The sequence below is a fragment of the Chlamydotis macqueenii genome, chromosome 3 (assembly GCF_036417535.1).
Source record: "Chlamydotis macqueenii isolate bChlMac1 chromosome 3, bChlMac1.mat, whole genome shotgun sequence".
Taxonomy (NCBI): domain Eukaryota; kingdom Metazoa; phylum Chordata; class Aves; order Otidiformes; family Otididae; genus Chlamydotis; species Chlamydotis macqueenii.
The window spans coordinates 75,822,239-75,845,550 of record NC_141558.1 but is presented as its reverse complement, the minus strand read 5'-3'; the positions used below and the strand labels follow the sequence as shown (position 1 = coordinate 75,845,550).

Below are 23,312 nucleotides of genomic sequence, written 5' to 3'. Positions count from 1 at the left end.
AAATTTCTAAATTAACTATTTTAATAATCATCTGGTTTAACTTGGACTGCAATAAAATCCTATGCAAGTTGTACAGAGTGTTGATTTGGATCTGCTGCACTAAAACTGCAAATCAAATTGACATCTGATCTTATATCTAACAGAGATATAAGACAGCTAAAACCAGATGCTTAAGAAGAGCAAAACAGATAAACACATTAACTTTGTTGGAACAATAAAGAGCAAACAGGAAAATATTTATATTATTCAGTAAGTGAATATATTCAACATAGCTTGAGTTTTACTTTCTCCAGAATCATTAATCTAATAAAAGACTATTGAGGCTTAAAATAAAGCTATGTTTTTCTTTTATAAAGATTAATAGCTATATTAAGTCACTATTATGAGGGGAACATACTCCCCTCTAGTTTCCTTTTTCTGTCTTATAAATACCTAAATAGAATAAAAAGAAAGAAAAAGAAAAAAGGAAAAAGAAAAAAGAAAAGGCTGGTTAGATGAGATCTATTACTAGAATAGCTAGTAAGCATGGCAAAATTTGACATAATGACAATTCACTGCTGAAGATGACATTTACTTCAGGCTATTGACTTTCAACCACAAAAGACACATTACAAACTGCAAATGAAATAATATTCCAGCCTCACACAGCAACTCAGTGAGTAGAAGAAGTGACAGACTCACCACTGGTAAAAACATCATGAGCTTAAAAACAGACAATGACTGACCAGAGAGAAGACTGTGGCTTAGTTACATTAACGTCCCAATAAACCATGTTGATTCAAACTTTTTTTTGTTGGACAGTAGAGATTTAAAAGTCTGAAATATTTGAGGGATAGCGCTATAGGAGGTCAGAGGTAAAAACTGCAGATAGTAATTTTAGTGCTTCTCAAGACATTCATTGCTTTGGCTGGGTGAAGAGGCCACGAGAGTTCCTCAACCTCTAAGCTTTTCGGTGCCAATCCATCCCAAGCAGCAGAAGTCTGCTTGTGCATCTGCCACATGAGTTCTACTTAGCAGCACCTACCTTGTTTCAGCACTTCACCCCAAATAATTCTACCATACATCCTGTTGTTTCTATTAAGATTTTATACAGTGGAAGTCTAATTGAGGAGATGCGAGTGCTGCCCAAGAAAGAGCTAAGTAAAATACAAAAAGGGGTTGGCTCCAAAGTGGCATTTTAGAGATATGCATATGCATCACTGCTAAATGCACCTTCTACCTTATGCTAAACTTATTCCCCTCAAGCAGGGGACGTGCAAATATCTGCACAGGAAAAACAGAAAAGTGAAGAATACAAATAACATCAATGACACTCTCTACAAAATGACCCCTATTTAATATAGGGCAGGACCCACATATAAGAATTCAAGCACTCTGCAATAAATGGCAATGCCATATTGATGTATGTGTTTATGGGTGGCAGAGACCAGGAATGAAAGGCAGCTATTTGTCTGGGAGCTCTTGGGAAAAGATGCCATATCATACACAGTCCTACATCCTTCAGACTTGTCTCTGCCTTCCCTTATCACTTATATTGCTGTCACTGTACTTTCAGCGCATAAGCAAATGCTCACAAGGGCTAAATCCACTAAGTATCTTTTTTTTAAAAAAATGGAATAATTATTTCTAAAAAATTAGAAAAATATTGCTTCCTTATTTTAAGATCAAAAGAAGAAATACGAAAAATGAGGATGTTCAGTTAACAATCTCAGATTGTACTAATATTTTCTCATCATAAAGTGATTAATTTTTAATGGTATTCCAAATTAAGTAGACTTCTGAATCTGCAGAACCTACTCCTAATTTTGAGGAAGTAATGGGTAAGGTACATGCACTAAGAAAAATACTGTAGACGTTAATCCCTTTCAAAATCTTTCAAACTCGCTATTTTTAATAACAAAACTACAAAGTAATTCTAGGTCAATTGCAATTCTTCGCTGATGCTTGCCAGACCCTGCAAACAACTGCAGTCACCGGGATTCTCATGAGTGACAACTGCGGGAGCAGAATCAAGCCTAACATCTAATCCCAAAGAAGCTGCCGATGAATGTCCAGCAAACAGCTTTGACCCTAGATCTGCAGATGCTAATGTCAAAAAAACTACATTCACAAATCTGTGGAAAGCCAAGAAATGTAAATAGTTCTCAAACACAGATACATTTAATGATACTGCTTTCTCTACATTTCACACCACCTCTTTCATGAAAGTGGAGTATTTGTATAAAGGGACAACTGCAAAACAAAATTTTACCTAGAAAGAGAGAAATTTTGTTTAAACACTGAGTCCAGTGAATTGCTGGGACTTCTCTGTTTCAATTATGGGGATCAAAAATGCTCAAGAGGCAGAATGTAAACCAGACTGGCACAATGCTACAACACAAACACCGTGACAACTTCTCAGGAGGCTCACAGCTGGTCTTAGCTGTAGGTACTTTCGTGTGATTTCTAAACCCAGAAAGAATATCTACATCTCCAATATTTGCTTTTTCTTGAGTATTTTTTAGTGGATGAATACAAATGCTAGTTCCTTGAGCTCACTATAAACGCTAACCTGCAGCTGAATAGTTTGTCCTTCTTCAGCAGTTACAGAGAGCGGATAGTCATGAGCCGTGTTTTAGGGCAGACAAATTGGGCTGTCAGTTCTAATGTGTGAACTGGGCTATCAGGCCACATTTTGGTTAGGAGGAAAGAGGCCTACTTATGAACACCAACAACACTTACAGATTAGTTTCTATTGTTTCCAAGGAGACTTAACAGGTCCCAGTATGTATCAAACCAAGCACAGGTTGAATGAAAGAAAGAAAAGGAGGAAGGAGGAAATAAAAGGGAGGGGAAGGGAGAAATTGAAGGTAGGAAGAAAAGGAGGAAAGGGTGGAAGGGGAAAATGGGGCGGAAGAAAAGGAGGAAAGGGGGGGGAAGAAAGTGGGAAAAGGGGGGAAAGGGGGAGGAAAGGAGGAAAAGAAGAGGAAAAGAGACACTTCAAAATAATATCTGCACTAGAAAACAAACTCCCTTATAATAGATTGAAACATAGAAAACAGTTGATATTCAGACTTCAACAGAAGATGTGCTGTGTTATCTCTTGATATTATAACAGAGGAGCTTTGTTCAATACTCTGCATTAATGAAGGAGCTCCTTAAGTGTAATATTACAATAGAGAGCATAAGAAATAACGCTGAGGTCAACGCTGCTCTATTAACTGTCATCCTGTACAGAAATATTTTCTTGGAATACCATTAATGCTTTCCTCTTCCCTTTGTTCTAATTTCTGAAAGCAGTAGAAACTAAAACTTCCCTCACAATAATTTCTGCTTTCTTCTTGGCAAACTAACAGCATTAGACTTGTGAGAGAAATTTACCTTGGCAATGTCTTATGCACAGGCTTTTCAAAGGAGATGTTGTTAGGAGGAATCCTAGTAGGCAGGCTTTTTCGTTAGCTTCAAAACATAGGTGATAACACATTTTTAGTTATAAAGAGGATTGCTTAGTTTTATTTATTATTTTGAGAGAGAATCCATTAATCTGCTCCTGAGCATATCATGCATCTCTTTACGTAAGAGTAAACTCAAGCTGCTTGTTCTCCTTGCTGTATCAGATTCATTTTCATAGATTGCCAAAATGAGAAAGGATCAATATGATGATTTAATCCGATCTCCTGCTTAACACAAGCCAAAGATGTTCATACGGTAATCTCTGCGTAATAAACTCAGTAATTTATGCTTTAAAATACACATACCTCAAGGAAAAAAAAAAAAGTATTCTTGTATTTGAATTAAATAAATCTCTCAAGGTGCGAAGCAAAAATACTTTAGGGAACATCAATTTTAGCCTGTTAAGAAAAAGTTTAACTAATGTGTAATAATCTTCTGGTTCATCACACTACTGTGATCATCTAAAATGCTTAAAACATTTAAAAAACTGTCAGTAATTGCTTTTATTCAGATCAGTGCTGAAGGAAAAAAACTTAAAATATAGGATTTCTTTACATACAAGGCAGATTCTGAGTACTGTATTAACATTGCCCTAGGGATACCGAAGTCACTTGGAGGGACTGCATGAAACCTTTCAAAAAAACCCAAGCAAACTAATGAATAAGAAGTGTTAAGGGATACTCAGTGAGGAGTGCAAGCAGAACATGCTAACCGCACTACTATTATGGGAAGGGTTACACTGAAGTCAGCTTTGCCAGATCATGAGCTTGGAGAGTTTCTACTCATTTTTAGAGCCTGAATGACTGCTAACATACAATCAACAATAAAGATTCACAGACACAAAAAAGTATATTGCTGATTTCCCCATAGAATAGATTGCTAAACCTGCCAAATGAACAGCAGTCTAAAGTAGCTCCATCAGCGTCCATTAATATGAGGTGAGGATCTGGCCTCCCATTTTTAATAGCTGGATGAATTAAGCTAGAATTCTGTCACTCTGTCTACTCTAACTGGGTACTAAGCAGTTGATGATCATTTGTAAAGGCTATCCATTTGTAAGGAAAATATAAACATACTTACATGAAGCAACCCAAATTTCCTGTCATTTCATTACGGTATAATTTACTTTTCAAATAAACTTAAGTTTGTTTCCTTATGTATCACGCACTTATAAACAACACTTTCTGAATTAACAAGCAATGCCGATCAGCCACTGCAAACAACCCACAAAAAATTCTGAAAACATTCAGATATATGAGAGATATATGGGAGATATTTTGGTGTCAACAGTCCTGTAAGAAGCATGAACTAGCACTGCTCCAAAGCGTAAGAGCTAAGAGAGAATACAGTATTTCAGATGGTCTAAAAGCTGCACTAATGTCACTCAATAGGTTCCCCTCTGAACTGTAATTTTTAACTTTGCTACAACATAGGGACAGATAAAACGGAGGCTACGGCTTTGCCTCCACATAGAAAACTGAAACATATGGACTAACCTCTTAAAAACATAGTTATATGAATGCCGCATCTGAAGCAAAAAGTCATTTTCTTTTAGAATTAATACTCCAGTGCAATTCTTTCACATGGGCAGCTATTCTAAGCAAGATCTGTGGTATAATAAACTTGGAATAATACTTTCTATCACAGATAGATGCTAGTAAGTAGTCCCACAGTATTAAAAGGTATATAGTACTAATGAAAGACAAAGTGGAATTTAATCCGATCCACAAAGAACAGGAAAAAAAAATAAATATATCTACCTGTGATTTCGCATATCAACCTACGTGGTTTTACATCCAATTTTCCTTCTTAGAAAAGAAAAATATCAAGCCCTTTTTCTCACTCCAACTAGCTGTTCAAAAAGGAAAATAGCTAAAACACCCAGTCTTGCACATGAACACAGATTTAATTCTGCCACCTGAAGCAAACTAACTGGTGGCTTCCAAAGCATTTGAAAGGCCAAACTTAAAATATAGATTGTAAACCAACAGAACTGAAAACTAGAGAATGTCTTAAAGTGTTCGTTTTCTGAAAGGCGATATTGTTGTTTCCCACCTCATTTTAGCAATTGCAATATTATTTAAAGAAGTCACTAGGGATACATTTGAAAAGTTTCTGCCTAGTCTACACAAGAAACTTTATGTTGTTTCATCTGTTCTTGTGAATCTTAGAGAATCCACGAAAACATAAGCACAGTCAAAAAAAAATGTATTTCAGGAGAAAAACCAATTGTGATCCTTGAAAATCTCATTTTTCATAACAGTGACACACAGAATTAAAAATAGAAAAATGTAATTTTTTAATTTGAGTAAAGTGTATTCTGCTGCGCCATTAATAACCATTACCTAGGAAAGTAAATTAAAATACGACACTCTCATATTTGTCACGTGCTTAAAAGCTCATCAGCATCTGCTGAACACTTCAGTACGAAGCACAACACACACTCAAAAAATCTCCATACACCTAATGTTTTCAAGTAACACTCCATGGGTTAAATCAAAACAAAGTGTTCCTCTGGATCAGTCTGTAGTAACAGGAGATGCAAACAGGAGGCAGGACTTCAATCCCATGCCAGCTCAACCCAGAATGACATTGCTTCATCCCTCCTTCTCTAGCTTCTGGCCCACAACTTACAAAATTGTTAAGAATCTTAATCTAAGCGTTGCTGGCTATGCCCTGTGAACATCCTTGAGAATATGTCCAGAGATTCCCCACTCCGCTCTGTACTACATGTGACCAGAGATCCAATTCCCTCCCAGGGTCTGATCTCAAGACACAGTCCCAAAATTTGCAACACCAGGTCTCTTGCAGAAACACTGGATGTTGGATGAAAAGTACCGTTATCTTCCCACAATAAATGATATAACATGCAGCTGTCATAAGAGAAGCTGCTCTATATATTTGCTGTAAGCGGTTTTCAGATCTTGCTCTAAAAGCTAAAATAAAACCCAGATCTTTTTCCAGGCACTGTGATTTCCATCATGAATTTTATATGATAATACACAAAATGACAATGTAATAAAAAGTCCCTCCAAATGTGAAGGGAAGCACAATGTCTGATAATTGTTCTACTCAGGATTACATTTTAAAACTCTTTGTTAAGGAAAATTTCTAGAAGAAAACTCCCCACTAACCAGATAAGATTTCTGGAGAAGCAGTGCACTGGCAGATGTGCAGAAGTTCTTGTAAAGAATATGATGCGCCTCTCAAAGCTGCTTAAACTTGATTTTATTTCAGGTCTGCAACTAAATTTTTTTTGTAAATAGATTTAGGCTGTCAATTTCCAGGCATGCTGTGCCATCAGCATGTAGAGACTGCTGTGACAAACGTGGAGGCTGCAGCAGCAAATTTTATTATAAACTGGTAATTGAATTGAACAGGTTTACATTTGAATAGATTTACTGCGGCGTGATCGCTGACATGCTGCATGGGACTGAAAATCTTGTCTGTACATAAAGAAACATTTAAGATACAGCAGGAATTATTTCAGCTCAGTGTTAAGCCCATGATCATCAATAAATTTACACCGCTTTACACATGAAAGAAGTATAGCACCTTTCTTTATTCTGTACATAAAGGATGTGGTCAAATCCAAAGCCAAAACCTCATCTCCAGACTCTCATAGGTAAAAACAACATAACTTGTCTCCAAAACTACCTTCCAACAAGAACAAAAGAAAAAAATCTCTCTATTCTAAGTACAGTCCTAAAAGTATACTCTGAATCAGTACGGTTTCAAAAGTAAAAATGGCCACTAAAGCAGGAAAGAAAACAAAACACCCCTGTAGGTGCTTTTAGGTTGTCCTATTAGGTGGTAGATAAGCAATATCTGAAAAGCAGATAACCTAACCCTTCCCTAGATGAAAAGACTTAGTAATGAAAAATAAGCAGAAATGTTACTGCGCTTTGACAGGAAAAACTCACACTAAGAGTAGAAGAACTATGATGTGCCCAGGAGCAGGGTGAACAAAGGAACCTTCTTATCAGAGGACTTAGTTATTTTGTCATTGTAGAACTTCCAAAAAAAGGTATGTACTTTTACAGTAAACAATTTATAAAATTCTGACTAAGAAAACTTGTGGGATTGATTTGCACCCATAGACAAAGATCATTCGTACAAAGAATCTGATTCACAATGTATATCTGAATTGCCTAATTAAATTATCTAGTTACCCAAATTACATGCAGAAACATAGTAGATCTGAGCACAATTTTGGTAACTGAGATAATTACTCAATTGTAGAAGAGTCACTTAATTTCTATTTCATAGTCTGGGACTGTGTGCAGTTCCAGAAGCTGCACATAGGCTAGATTTTAAAATATGTATGTTAATGGATGTGCAATGGTGCCCCCAAAATTTAAAAGAAAAAGTCTAAAACAACTCACCTGTACATAGAGGTACTGGTAGGTCCTGGTAGGACTCTTTCGTTTCCAAGCAAGTTGCTCAGTATATCTGTATGTTTGGTTACTACTGATATGGGGTCTTAATTTACTAAAAAAATATGTTAAGAAGCACAGTCCTTTTCAAAAGGTGCCATACTCAGATATTCCCTTCTTTCTACAGTTTATCTAAGCATCACAATTAAACTAACTGCTCCTAGTGGTCAGTTACATGAGGATTTTAGCAAGCACAGAACCCTCCCATCACCACTGGAAGAGGAGGTCAAATCCTGACATTCTTACTGAGGCAAAATCCCCATTGAATCTGACAGGAGTTTTGCTCAAGTAAGACTAAGGACAGCAGGATTTGGCTCACAGGATCATAGCATCTGCCAAAGCAGTTGCACAGAACATGGTTTATTCTTAGTAAGTATAATCCAATAAGAATATGTCTGTAGGTGTGTGATAGGCCTAATTTGTCCATCATCTCTCCACTAGTCTATGTTGTTCTTGGATTTTATCCTGATAGCTGGATACTTAAATCTGTTTTAAATTACCATTAAATGATTTAAAAAATCAGCCATCTACTAAACTTTACTTTTTAAGCATTGACAATGCAAAACTGCATGGGACTATTTTAAAGTGGCTTTTAACACAAAGTACTCTCCACTGGAGACAATATTTAGAAAACGTTATATCGATTTTATTTTAAAAACTTATCTATCTCAGAAGTCCATTACATCATCTGTCATTCTTTCTTGGCGGTAAAAGTGCACTACAGCAATAATGTCTACTGTACATGCACACAAAAGTGTATTTTCGCATATACAGTAACAGTAACAAGAGTGCATAGCAGGCGATCAAGATTTAAGGAAATCCCTCTTTCTGTAGCATAGATGAATCAGGTTCCAGGTGAGATAGTACTGTTTGTTTGAGACATTTTCTGTTTTCAGTATCTTCAAGATGTAACTGATCAATTAAAACACTCAGTATATACTTAGAGTGAGGGGCAAGAGTTCTCATATGATTCTCCTCTTCTGTATGCCATTATTTGCTCCAGTGCAGTTACAGTAACTTCAGTAGATATACTCAATATTTATACTTGTTTAATTGAAGAGTAACCCTTTCATTTGTCCTGAACAAAAATAGGGAAAAAAATGCGCAGTGCATGTTTCTGCCAGAACTGGGACAGACTAGCAGTGGATAAGGAATGGAGGGAAGAAATCTTTGAGAATTTGTGATGTTACAGCATTAAAGAAAATGAGAGGATATAATCTGATGATTATTCTATTAGTTAACTACTGAAGGATGAAAGCTGGGGTACATTTTGCTGTACTACACATAGTTAGCAATACTTCAGAGACGTAGATACACCGTGATTCCACAGCTTAGAAACAGAATGTCAGGAAGAGTAAGAATACATGAAAATTGCCTTTACAATAACTGATTAGAACACTCACCAATCTCTCTTCTTTCTTGATTGCCCTACAACTGCTGCATGTGCTTGCAGAGAGATGCATACTGACTTGATCAATCTTACCTTCTTTCAGCATGCCAACTTTTAGACACTTCATGAAGCGGCAGGCTTGGCAGGACTTGCGTCTGCGCTTTGTGATTTCACATTCATTTGTGGCTGGGCAGCTGTATTCTATGTTACCTGTAACAGAAAGTACAGGAAAAGAGAAGTATTCAGAATCACTCACTAACCAACACAACGGATATACGAAGTACTCATAAAATTACTGATGTGTTTAATTTTGGAATGTATCAAGAGTAAACAGTGCTACAGAAAGGACACACCTTTCAGGAAAAGTGAAAAGCCAAGTTAAAAGATGAGCTTTTTGACTTTTTTTTCTTTAAATCTAGACAGTTATATGAAAAAAAAAAAGGTATATTAAACCATAATTAACGTGAATCTGTGTCTGGCTCCACAGTGCCTAGCAAAATCCTTCATGCAGGTTACTCCTGCTCGTAGGAGAAGGAAATTTTGTTATTTATTGTCTGTACCAAGCCATATACTTCAGCTCCTAGCCTAGGCACTCATGTTTTCCTTTTTTTTCACCAATTTCATCAGTCTTTCTTTGTCCAGAATACAAAAAGAAGGCTGTGTGCTTTATTGCACAATCAACTGTAACAGGCATTACAGAGCTTCACCTTTCTCCTTCCACAGCAGCAGGCAGTGTACCAGGCAGGGCTCACCAGCACTGCTACCAATACATCTAGCATGTTCACAGCTGCCAGGTCAGATCCCTCAGCCAGGGCACCTCCTCTTCTCTCTCTACTTCAGACAGAGTTGTTGTACTGAGAGGCATCAGAAATAGCATAATTCCTACCAAATTCTCAGAGTAACAAAAGCTGGGGCAGATGCTTGAAAATTAATGAGTTACAAACATATGAGTAATTTTCTTTACATTTTTTAAAATCACATATTTGATTATCCAACTCCAAACAGGAGAATATCTGTTCTCTTTCACCCTAGTACCACTGCATTTTTCATAAAACAGCTCAGCTCAGCTTATTCTTCTGCCCAGCCACGTGTCCTATTGCCCATGACTACATTCAGTATGACAGACTTTGCAGCAGTTTGAAGTTACACCAGGAAACTGACTTTTAAATAAAGTATCTTCCCCATCAGCCTGTCACGTCTTGCTTTAAAGGTATTTCTTTACTTTCTAACCCTTTCCCCCACTGTGATTAAGTGCATTAGTATCTTAATGAAAATGCATTCTGTTTATTGCCCTCTTGGGAAGCAAGAGGTCATCACACCAAATGCATAAATTGTCATCAGAGACAGTCCGAGCATAATTGCAATTTTGCTGCTCCATGTTTGCTGCACTCAGGGTCCATCAAAGTCCCCTGAAACATGCGTAGGTTCTAATAATTAGCATAGAGGCTGCCTGGGACCACAGCATTGATGAAATATTTCAGAGTTAATCACACTTTGTAAACACTGATTTATATTGACTACCTTTCTCCAGACTGATGTCTCCTCATTAAATATCACATTAGTGGATTGCAGGATTGCACAAAGACTCAAATAGTCAGCAACTGCTAATTCAACAGGAAGTAATACTTAAACCACTTACACCTGCTGAAAATTGGTTAAGTATTTATGACAAAGGAGGTCTGCATAGTGCAATGTATATTCTGCCAATATAACCAGCATATTTTGCACAACCTTTTCAGGCCTTTGCAGGCTTTCTTCCTCCTGAATATTGCTGCACAACTGACTTAGCAATGCTGGTGAGTAAAACAGCTTTTGGTATGTCTGAATGCTGGTGGTTATTGTTGACAAAACCCAAACTTCAGTTTAGTCCTTTTCCCCTCCCTGAGCTCCTGAGAAGAAAGCTATTTAAGAAACTGAAGGATACAGTCAGTAGGAAAATTTAGCACAACAGTTCCTGCAAAACTTCTTTCTGATATGCATTAGTGAAGTTAGGAATAACACTTCTCGAAGGTATGTAGGAAAGGATGGTAAGGGCAAGCTTAAAAAAAGATTCACGTTATCCTCTCACACTCTAACGAGGCATTCTTAGTGAGGCACAACCACTACATAGGGAGACTTTCAAAGCCTTTCACAAATTGTATCTAATTAATTTCATCATATTATAGTAATAAATGTATTGCCATCTCCATTTAAAAAAAAAAAGAAACAAGGAATCAGAAATGCTTTGCACAAGATCAAAGATATCTTTGCACAAGGTCAGAAATGATCTTGATCAAAACCAAGATCAAGATCACAACAGAGAACTTCAAGCAGCCAAGCTCTGTACCAAGGCAAGTGGAGCACTCCGCTCTAGCCAGAGCCCTTGCGCAAAGGCACAGATGACAAAGGTACAGATATTGACACCAAGTAGTAGTATTCAAAACCAGAAAAATATATGCAAGATTGCTTATTTCCCTAAGTAGACACTTCTAATCCAAACCCTGACATTTCAGTTTTGTGTAAAAACCTGTGAAACACAGCAGGAGTATGCAGCATGCAGCACATTATGCACAGACAACATAACTTATTTTTCCTGCAAATTCTTGCCACCTAAAGAATTTTAAAATGAGCTATTATTCTAGGCACTTAGATTCTAGTACTTTAGCTTAGAGGGAGAATCTTCTATCAATTTAGGCTGCTTTACTTTAATGAATTGTATTTTATAGCACATGTTCAATCTTAATTTTTGATGTTAGAAAACAAACTTGGAAGATGTTGGAAAGAGTTCCTCCAATGAACTCAGGAGAGTTACAGTAACTAGATTTATTGCTGTGGCAGAGATCTATCTCGTACCAATGGCCATAGCTGGTTTTCCTAAAGTGTTTCAGCATCTTAGAATACAGTTAGACTGCAGTAAGAGTTCAAGGAAACTAACATTTTGTCACCACTTCAGATACGAATGCAGTATTTTACCAAATATCCCCATAGATAGATTTTATTTCTGTCAGTGAGCTTTCCTTAAAGAAAAAAAAAAAAAAAAACCAAAAAAAAACCCCACCACCTCATGGACTTTTGCAATGTATATATATCATACTCAAAATGTGCTTTACCTAGCACTCAAAGTATTAGTGGATATATTTTTGGTAAACACCTACATTTACTGCATGTAGCAGGTCAACAGAGCTCTCATAATTTCTTATTTACTTCTATACACTAAAAGTAAAGAAATCAAAATTTTTTTAAGAAGCGTATGGCAATCTGCATCATTTCATAGGTATGCTACATCCATTCAAGAAGCTCAGATCTGTATTTTATTTCAATGAGGAAGACTCAGAAGGAAGCTCTACCATTTACTTGTCTACTGCATGATGCTAGAGGCTGAAACTGAGCTGCTAGTAAGAGCATAAGTTGAGTTTGCCCAGTCCTGTCAACAGCTGAGGAGGTAGCTGTGTTACACAGCGAACAAAATCAACATGGCAGCTCTGACTCTTTAAACCGGGCTGACAAGAATGATCGAGCAATTTATAATATCTCCTGGCTGGTTTTCAAAAAGGACTGGGCTCTGATTACTTATTTCAGAGTCTTTTGTACAATTAGTTTGCAGGCAATATAATTTTCTCACTTAGTCCTTAATAGAATCGTGCAGCTAGCTGGCTGATAGAATAACAGCGTATATGTAAAACTCCTGCCTGAAGTGCCAGGGGATAATTTGTATATTCCTTTCAGTATCGTAATGGACTTTTACAGTTTGGCAGTTAAAGGGCTGAGTAATGTAAATTAGTATGACGTTTGAAAATAAAAAATATATGTCAAATCTTCAGTCCCCAAACATATTGCCCTATGCTGTCATAACATAACAGGATTTATGCCAGATTGAGTCCCTTTTCTCTTCACATGCCCTGAGGAATATTTATTTAAAAACAGCTCCTTTTATGTACTAATTTGCTAAATTTTATTATCTCACCCAAAAGACAAGAAAATACTTCTAACACACCGTGCCTATCAAGAGCAACTGACTCACTAAAAATACTATGCCATTTAATCTTGAACTGCTAAAACTTAACGCTGCTTAACCAGCTCTCTGGTTTTAGATGCTTCAGACTGTCAGATCTTTACACACAGCTTAAGAGTAAGTGGGCCAAGATACCTTTTTTTCATGTCACCAATGAAGTTTGGCGGTTACCCGAATGAGATGCGGAGTCACAGTACAATTTTAATGGTACAGGGCCTTACTTGACAGCTTTATGAGCCACACAACCAACTGGACTTAACCAAGATTCTCGAGACCGTTTTGGCCATTTCTTGCATGGAAGCAACCGTAACACTCAAGGGAATAGAAAAGAAGGAGTGAGAATCATAACAAAGAGATCACTGAAAGCACTGGGCCTTATGCCTTGGCATCTTATCCCAAATGAAGTTATTGTCATCAACAGTTACAACTTTAGAACCTCACAGATCTCAAGAGTGTGAAACTAGAAACCAGCTCCAATCTGTGGGACAGGCTGAAACGAGGGTCTCTCTTCCAGAAATACTGACAAGAATAGAAGCTGCAGACAGTAATTCTTAGCAAAAGCTTTATTTCCCTTTTCACACTGCAACATTTGATATTATAACACTGAAGATGTAAGAGGATTGCTATGAGCTACCGGAATATGCTCAGAAAATCTTCAGACAACTAAAAGACATGAGAAAAACTGAGATTCAGGGTGAAAATGTGTTTGGAAAGAGTATCCATGAGTCACTTATACAAAAGTAGGCAGAATGCTGAAGACATAACAGTGAAACTTTTACTGTGTGGAAGTGAAGGTCCAGACGGGAGTAAAAAAAAAAAAAAAAAAACCAAACAAACAAAAAACCAAAACCACAAACCAGATGGGAATTAATTATTCCTTCAATGCAATAATTTTATGCTATAATCAGCTCAAGAAACTGTATTTCAGTATCTCTTTATTTACATTCAATAATGCTCCATTTTTCTCCTAAACTTTCTCTATGAGCTTCTGTGACCTAATATCTTTTTTCAAAAACTTGTATTTAAAAAGCAAGTGTTCTCACTATTCTTAATAAAGGCTACTGCCTCACTGGATTTAAGTCTTTCAGCAACAAGGTTTCCCCTGGGTACCACCTTCATGCTCTCTTTTCCTGGGTGATGGACACAAAAGAATACACCTGCTTGTCTGTGGACTGGCATGCATAAAAACTCTGGAAAATGAAAGGTAGCCAGGATTACAGCCATAGGCCTTCTGGGAATTAATAAAAGAGAAGTCTTACAAAGAGAGACAGGAGAATGCAGGCCAACATAGAGAGTGAATTACATATGTTAGGTCACACATTGATATGTAATCCAACCAAATAGAATAGCTCCTGAGAAACTGAGGAGAAGTAGGTGCTGTTGGAAGTAAAAAGCAACAGGCTAACATAGGAAAAGAAGGATAGAGCAGTCCCAGATGGATTTAAAAATGTATTTGATGTTTACAGGTCTTAGCAAAGCTGAACTGAGGAAAGTAAAAATATTTTCTCACAGGTTAAAGTTTGAGTTCTTGCAGACTCACTCTGTTCCTTACTTTGCAGTCAGAACGCAACTGAATTTATGAGTATGTATGAGTACATATTTTCATAAGTAAAAGTACTCCTATCGATAAGGTTTCAGAAATTAGGTCAGATGGGAATGATGTTGGATTTGGATCTGATTCCAGTTTTGCCTGACAAATCCTTAGATGGATTCATCTGATACTGTAGATAGCTCTACGAATTGCAGACCTATGAATTCTGCTACACGTCATCTGGAGCTGATTAAGCCTAAACGTGACTGTATTCACAATTTCTCACCCAGACGACTTCAGAAACAACATTGCACACTCAGAGTTCAAAACTCGGTTCCCAAATGCCTCAAATATTTTAAGATGGCAGAACCATGTCTGTTGCTTGTGTTGCCTTTTCTGTTACAACAAGAAACTCCGGAGAACCAGTCAGTTTTTAAATAACTCTGCAGGGTAAGATGGTATTGACAGAGGGGGACAGCCAGCTTAAAAGTACTTTTAAAGGAAATCTCTATGTGGAGCTGCTTAAAAGAAGCCAGTGTACTATGTTACAGAACTAAAATGCACTTAGAACTTCTAAAATGTATTATTTATTTTTCTTTTATTCCTAGAAAGTAACATGAATGGAGATTTAACACAAAAATGTAAAGGTGATGCTGGTTCATCTGACTGCATGACATTTTTTCATTAAGCTCTACCTTTAGGTCGATAAGTTCCCAGCATCATAAAAATCACCACAACTTTGAATTTGAGGGTGATATTAGGGGGTGTTGAATGACACCTGTAAGGGCCCAACTACCTTTGAGTCCCACTGGAGTCAACTTCTTTATCTTCAACAGAAATGAAGGGCATTTACATTACCTTAAGAGAGAATCAACACTTTGAAGACACAAATAGAACTGATCCCCTGCTGCCTGGGAGTCACTGAAGAGTTATCCAAGTCAGAAAGACTGAACCATCTACGCTTTATCCCTACTAGTATTTTATCTAAGTTGATTTTGATACATTCTACCCAAGGTAGCATGCAAAATTGTTATTGTTTGTTTATAAGCACACAGAACATCTCAGTCTGTAAAGCTGCAAACTAAATTACTTTCACAACTGTAAAAAAAAAAAGTAATTTAAAAAGTTATAGAAACATTAAAATAAATCACTTGCTAGCTGAGACTTCACATGTCTCTAGTTTCAAAGTAGACAGAGCTTCGTAAGTGGGCTGGAAGCTTTCAGAGGTGTTTATAAAAAATAGAGATCCAGACATAATTATAATGGCATTGATACATACCACTGTATCAGTATTATCTGTAAACCACATCTCTTTCTGAGTATGTCTGATGGGTTCGAAACAGCCATGCACAAATCAGGATGCTCATACTTATTCCCTAACATATAAATGCAGCATATAATTTACAAGGCTGTAAGAAAAGCAGAGATAAAGGATGGAACCATCTGTATACTTTTAAAGTTCTTTCTGGTTCTCAGATTTCAGCATGTTTATATTTTATTGTCTCATCTTGTTTTGCTGCCATAGTTACACAGTGCCATTATGACAGGATTAAAAGACATGTTGTAAGGAATTAAAAATACTTGCTCACTAGTTTGGTTGGCCCATAGGCACGGAATTCAGGGGAAAAGTGAAGATATCTATCATTGCTTGCCAAAAATATTCTTTGAAAGAAATGCTGATGCACAGACTTTCACTTACATAAGGAAGGTGAATGATGTGAATCAGGTAATGATGGATGCACGTGACATTTAGCATTAGGTTCGCTGGAGGGCTGCCATCTTTGCACCAGAGCCAAGGTCCACAGATTATTGCCCCAAGATGCAAGCCTCCACCCTATCTTTCTATAAAAAAAACCTGTAATCTTAGGTACCAGTAAGGATCCTGAAAAGCCATAAAATCTTACTTAATTTGCTTTCATTTCCTCCACAAAAATGATATGCAGTATTAGAGGAGTCCGCTTTGAGAAATGCAAATTAACCTTTGAAAGCCACTTTGGTCATGTGCAACTTCAAATCAAACTTTACATTGTCCATTTTAAATGCCACCTTATCTGAATTTACATTGTTAGTTCTAACTTTCCTGATTAAAACTTCCTCACTAAAAAAAAAAAAAAAAAAAAAAAAAAATATTTACTGTCAAGTGTTTGTACATTTACAGCTCAACTTGGCTCAGTAATGGGTAAACACTCTAAAGAGGGTTGAAAATCCTAAACACTAAAGGGATTAAAACCAACTTTCAGTAACCAAAAAGGTGAACGAAGTACAAAGTAGTTTAATCTAGCTCCTTGTTTGGGCAGGCTTTGAAGACCATAGGAACTACATTACTGCAGAACTGTAGAGCTGAAGGCTCTTAGGTGATCAGCATAAAACGAGATGGCAGACTTGGTCTACTTCACGTAATGACCAAAAAGACAACAGTATTCCCAGGATGGAATATTTCTTGTTTGTGTTAGGAGACATGGACAGGTAACAACCCTCAGGGACAGAGCTCTTAAATGAGACAGTGAGGGTACGATTGCAGGGCTTCTTATTACCTCTTGCTTTACTCACCCTGCATATGAAGATTGCTGTCTCAATGTTTATCCAACAGTTCTTCCTTTAAAAATAAACATATAAACAAAAAAAACAAAGCCCAAGAACTACAAGGACTATCAAATGCAAAATATTTTAGCTTTTGTGGGGAACATTCAAACACTGTCCAAGGAAATAATAAATAAGCTCTGACACTTTTGCAACAAGCCTTACACCAGGAAAGCAACTTATCAATACCCAGGATTTTCACATTGCCTTTTCATGGTAGTTTAAAGAGCCAAACAGTCCTGATGATTTGGAAGGAGGGAGGAAGAAAGTTGTCTACATGAAGGCAATTATTTTAGAGAGTTGAAGGTTCAAATAAAACAAAATAGCACACTGTCTTTCAATCTGTAATCACTATCATCCTTCTACTGAAAGCAAGAATACCATTTCAATCTACTTGCAGAAATGTTTAAGTTACAGGCACTGAGTAATTACATACTATTAATGCAAAATGTGTATTTACTAGTCTTTATGATAACTGAGCAAATAAAAAGTATGAGAAATGTATTTACACTAAATACGCACTACAAAATATCTAGCAAGTACAAGACCTCTGTGCTGAACAAAAGACTTTGCACCCAGCTGACAACTGAATTTTCTTTTTTTCTCTCTTTCTTTTAATGAAAGCTTGGAGTTTTCAAGATAATACAGTGCACAGCAAAAACTGTGGAGAGACCCTAGAAATCAATGGACCTGTAGCTATTTTTAGACATTGCTATTTTCTGCTATCCCTGATGTTAAGCCAATTTTGGGGAGATTTGGCTGTGGTTGTGTTTCTGCAAGACATTCGCAATCATCCACCACGTAAATTATCCCAGAAGCAAACTGAGAGCTGCTGCTGAGTGAGTACTAGGCTGAGCAGAGAGAACATCCAGTTCTCCCATTCCTTATATACACCACAAAACGGGGTAGAACATCATTAGATTCTACTATGACCTAAGATGACTCTGATTTTACATATTAAGATGGTTTTTTGATGGGTTTTATTTTGAGTTTCTAGCCAGGTAATTTCTTGTTTATAATTTTTTTCTAATATTACTGATTTTTATCATAATCCATGTGGTCTCTAAAACAGCCCCAAACATATTTCTGTGCTATGTTAAAAATATATATTCAAAAAAGAAAAATTTACTCTTTCTTATAATTCAAGACGGGGTTCATTTAATTTCTTTACTTTTTTAGCAGGGATTGCAAGAGGCAGGAAGAGGAGGAGAAATCAGTCAGCCAGGAACAGACGTTTTTTTAGACTAAACTGCTGTCATCTGAAAGGCAATGATAATCTCCGTTACCCCTAAAAACAGGTGTATAGTCTACATCAGAGTGAAATTCGCCATGTGTAAGGGCTACTAGGTATCCTGTGATGCACTGCACTTCTGTCTTATGTAAGATGGTGGTGGTGTACAGACACTGTGCTGGCTCTCTGAACAGCTGCCTGTGGCTTTCACCTACTGAGATTTCAAAAGACTCCTTTGCAATGGAAAGAATGGAAAGACTCCCATTGACTTAGTGGAAAGGACATCAGGCCTGACGTGAACACAAGAGGTGCTTCATAATCTCACTTCATCAGCTCAGCCTTGCTCTCACTGAAGTTGGGGCAGTTTGGAGCATGACTTCAACAGGAGTAGCACTTAGGTTCTACATATCTGAGCTAATTTAGTAACTGATGAATAATAAACAAGAAAGGCTTGAGAAGTCAAACGTTCTTTTTCACTGAATCTATAATTAAGTACCCATCACAATTAAATTATTAACATTTAAAATAAGCAATTATTTGAGCCAAGATATGTTATCCTCTCATATGCACAGTTACAAAATTTGCCTTTTCAGGTAGCCTGGTTTACTATTCTGTATTTATAAATTTCTTGGGTTATTTCTGTTTTCCTGTTTTCTTATTTGCAGTTATGCAGCGATCAATTTATTTTAATAACAAGCAGAGAAAGAATGTGATATGAACCCGGAAGTGAAATGGTACAGGGAAGAACAACCTCTAGGAACAGTGCGACTGAACTCTATCATTTAGAGAAAAAAAAAACCTCAGGGGAATTATTCTTCATGCAAGCTTAAAGGTAGAATTTGCCCATTAAAATATGAGGGTACATTTTTCTTATACACTTCTTGTCACCTACCAAATTCCATGGTTTGATTCACCAAAGTAAGTAGCTTCCATTATTTCAGATGGTATCTGAAAACTCTTAGTGGTTGTGTCAGTCTAGTCAGCACCATTACTGAAGATGCTGCTATGACAGTACGATGGTTACTTCCTATTCTTAGTTCCTTCATTATTACTTTTCCATTTGATGGTTGGTTTTGCCTTACTGCATACTTTTTTTTTGTCTTCACAGCACTGTCACCTGCTGATGCAGCTAGTGCTCTAACCATACTGAGATTTTTTGCACAGCTGCCAGTTCTAACTTGAGCTGCACGGCCAAGGCAAGGTTGCTAATCTGGAGAATGACGTCCCTGTCTTGTGCTTCCATTCCCAGAAACTTGCTGTCTGTGGTGTGGTGTACAATTGCAGGCTACCTATTACTGCCAAAAGTCAATACCTTAATCAGTTAACGTTTCTGTGGCATTTTTTCATGCTCAAAATACAACTAAAACAATTGTGCATCAACTCAGTTCTGTAGGACAGCTATTACATAGCTATTAAATAGCTTTTATAAAAACACAGTTGCTAGTTGAAGTTGGTGCTTGAAGTTTAGCAAACAAAGTATAAATTGCTTCAGTATAATAATTTTTTTGAGCTTTTCTGAAAACGTTCTTGAAGGTCAAATGAAAGAATGTATCTCTTTTTTCAATTTTTTTCAAAACAAAGAGTTTAAATTAGCATACTGTTTCTACATATGCACTCATTTTACATATAAACCCATGCCATTAGGAATCTTGACAGGTATGTTTGTTTACTGTTTGCAAACAACTGAAGTCTAATGTTTCCTTTCAGTGGCTATATAGCCATCCTAAAATGGGTACTTCACACTGGTGGCCTAAATCCCCCAGTAGTAAAATGGATGAGAGGAGAATAAAACGGCCGTTGCCTCAGCAATGGATAAATTAAAATGACATTAGTTATTCTTCCTTATTAATTTTACATTAAATATGGAAGTACTATATTAACAAATCTTGACCAAATGTTTCACATTTGGGGTTATGTGAAATTACAAACTGAAACTAACTTTATACTCCTTATCATAACTCATTTTTAAAAAGAAAAATATACCACCAGATTGTACTGTCTTTCCTGAGAATTCCAGGTGCTTAACCTCTATGAAAATCAAGCAGGTTTGATTGAGGAGCTTAAATTTGGACTTAGCAGCCTAATTTTAGTCTCTGAAGTTTGAATTTAATTTAATGTGACACTATATTCCTGCACAGGCCAAGCTTGGCCTCATGTTCTTTAAATAAAGCACCTTCAATTTTACTTGAAAGGATGATATCTAAATCAAAGTAGAAGGTTATTTTTGTCTCCATCAGTTCTGAAGCTAGAACAAGTGGTCATGCAAATTATCCCATTCGTACTAATTTATGCCAAAACATGTGATGTATTTGTAACAGGTATTCAAGAGCAGATTAGTACTAAGTACTGGGCAGAGACCAAAGGCTGACAACTTACTCTCCTTAGAATGTGATCTTATAGATATTTGTCGAACCTGTTTAAGGCCACTGTATACCATATGGGTGAAAGTCCAGTTATTAATACATTGATACGCACAAAGCACTGCACCACTGCATTTTGTTCCAATTTTAAATGCACTGGTGCTTTAACCAAAATAAACTGGATTTCTGTAACAATTTAACAATGGTAGTGGTGTAACTAGGAGTAAAGTGCAAGCATGATCCCTGTGTGCCAGCCACACAGTGTGTTCAAGAGGCATCCATGACAACCTTCAGAACATAATCTGTTTTCTTTACTGTGGTAGTTCAGCCCCGATCGGGACCAGACTACGCAGTCTCTCTCTCACTACCCCCACCCTCCAAGAGAATAGGGGGAGATGATATAAGGAAAAACGGCTCAAGGTTTGACATAAGGACGGGGAGAAATCCTTGAAGTTACTATCACGGGCAAAACAGACTCGACTTGGGGAAAACTAGTCATTTATTTCTAAAATTAGCAGGAGAATGAGACAGGGAACAAGATAACCTCCCCCGACCCCTCCCTCTTCTCGGGCTTAACATTATCTCTACCTTCCCCTCTCCAAGTGGCACAGGCGGGAAGAGGGAAAGGGGGTCGCGGTCAGTACATCACGCGTTGTTTTACGCCGCTACTTTGTCATCGGGGGAAGAACTCCTCGCATTCCTCCTCTGCTCCAGTGTGGGGTCTCTCCCACGGGCCACAGTCCTTTGTGAAACTGCTCCGGCGTGGGTCATCTCTTCCACAGGGTGCAGTCCCTACAGAACAGCTGCCCCAGCGGGCCCTCCACAGGCCACAGCCGCCTTCAGGCCTCCACCTGCTCTGGCGTGGGGTCCTCCATGGGCTGCAGATGGATCTCTGCTCCTCTGTGGACCTCCATGGGCTGCAGGGGGACAACCTGCTCCACCACAGTCATCACCACAGGCTTCAGGGGAATCTTGGCTGGGAGCTGCATTACTCCTCCCCCTCCTTCTTCACTCACCTTGGCATCTGCAGCCATTCCTCACAACAGGCTGGCACACGCCTCTCAGGATTCTTTTTACATCTCATTCACTTCTCATTTCCTCTCCACTTCTTGCAGCCAGGCCGGGCCGAGTTGGGCCCAGTTGGCTGCCCGGCGGGAGGCCAGAGGGTGAGGCCTGCAAGGCCCAGAAGGATCGCGCCTCCCCCTCTCTGCCCTCACTCAGCTGCTTCACATCTTCTCCCCTTTTTTTTTTCCTGTTTTCCCCTTCTTAAATACGTTATCGCAGAGGCGTTATCACGGGACATTCTGCTACCAATCGGCTCGGCCTTGGCCAGCAGCAGGTCCACCCTAGGCCCGGCCGAGTCCACTGAACAAAGGGGAGCAACTTTTAGCAGTTTCCTACAGAAGCTGCCACCTTAGGCCCCTCCTCACTAAACAAAACCAGAACATTCGCAACAATAGTTTATGGGAATCCATGAGAAACTCATTCAGAAAACAGATCTGAACATGCACTGGATAGCTCCAGTGTTTTTCTATTTTTCATAATCAAAATAAATGTGGCAGTGGCCTTAACGTGACAGGCAGAACTCCCAAAGAAGCCCAAAGGGGTTTTTCATTACTAACATCTGTAGGACCAAACACTACAAAGAATGAAAAGGTACAGTCTGAAGTCCTAACAGGATTTAGTCAAGGATTGTACTCTTTCACTTTGAGCAAAAGAAAGAAAGGAAGTTTAAAGAATAACCAACCTTGAATTGTCCTCTTGAAGAAAGCCTTGCAGGCCTCGCAGGAAGCCACTCCATAGTGGTACCCTGATGCAATGTCACCACACACCAAACACAGTCTTTTAGGCATCGAGTTCAGCATATATTCACACTTGGTCTGTGAATCTTCAGCGATGGTACTGGAGCAGTCATCATACCGTTTCCTGACAGGCCCGTTGCCCGCAAGCCCTGTGGCTGAAGGGTAGAGAGGAGGTGAGTCCAGCCCATTCTGATGCCCATTCATGGTGGAACTGTAGCTCCCGCTGGCGTCTGAGGAGCCACCGGGGCTGTGGTGGTTGATGCTGTCCGTCAGAGAGGCAGGGCTCGACGGTTCCGTCTTGATGTACGACGAACAGCTAGAATCAATGTGTCGATCTTTGCTTGACATTCTGCAGAGAAGCCTGTAGTGGGGAGAGAGAGAAAGAAGAATCTGTGTATTAAAGACAGTGCTCTTTAAGGCTGCTCTGGAAGGGTTAGGGACTGCACATCATTCATTCATTAGTCAATACCTCTTGTTCTACATGAAGGTAATCAGCATAAGGGCATGACAGAGCTTTGTCAAAGCTCCAGACAGGCAGTAAACAAAAACTTTAAAGAGA

The 23,312-nt window shown here is 38.1% G+C and overlaps 1 protein-coding gene across 4 annotated transcripts in view; it reads right to left on the bottom strand.

Moving 5' to 3' along the window:
* ESRRG (estrogen related receptor gamma) overlaps window positions 1–23,312 on the bottom strand; it is a 390,646-nt gene that overhangs the window by 109,278 nt on the left and 258,056 nt on the right. For all 4 annotated transcript variants that reach the window (XM_086743706.1, XM_086743707.1, XM_086743708.1 and 1 more), the window contains 2 exons: window positions 22,699–23,114; window positions 9,352–9,468 (listed from right to left, as the gene is read on the bottom strand). In XM_086743706.1, coding sequence (XP_086599832.1) covers window positions 9,352–9,468; window positions 22,699–23,101 — 520 coding nt within the window. In that variant the 5' untranslated portion in view covers window positions 23,102–23,114. The remainder of the gene's footprint in view (window positions 1–9,351; window positions 9,469–22,698; window positions 23,115–23,312) is intronic.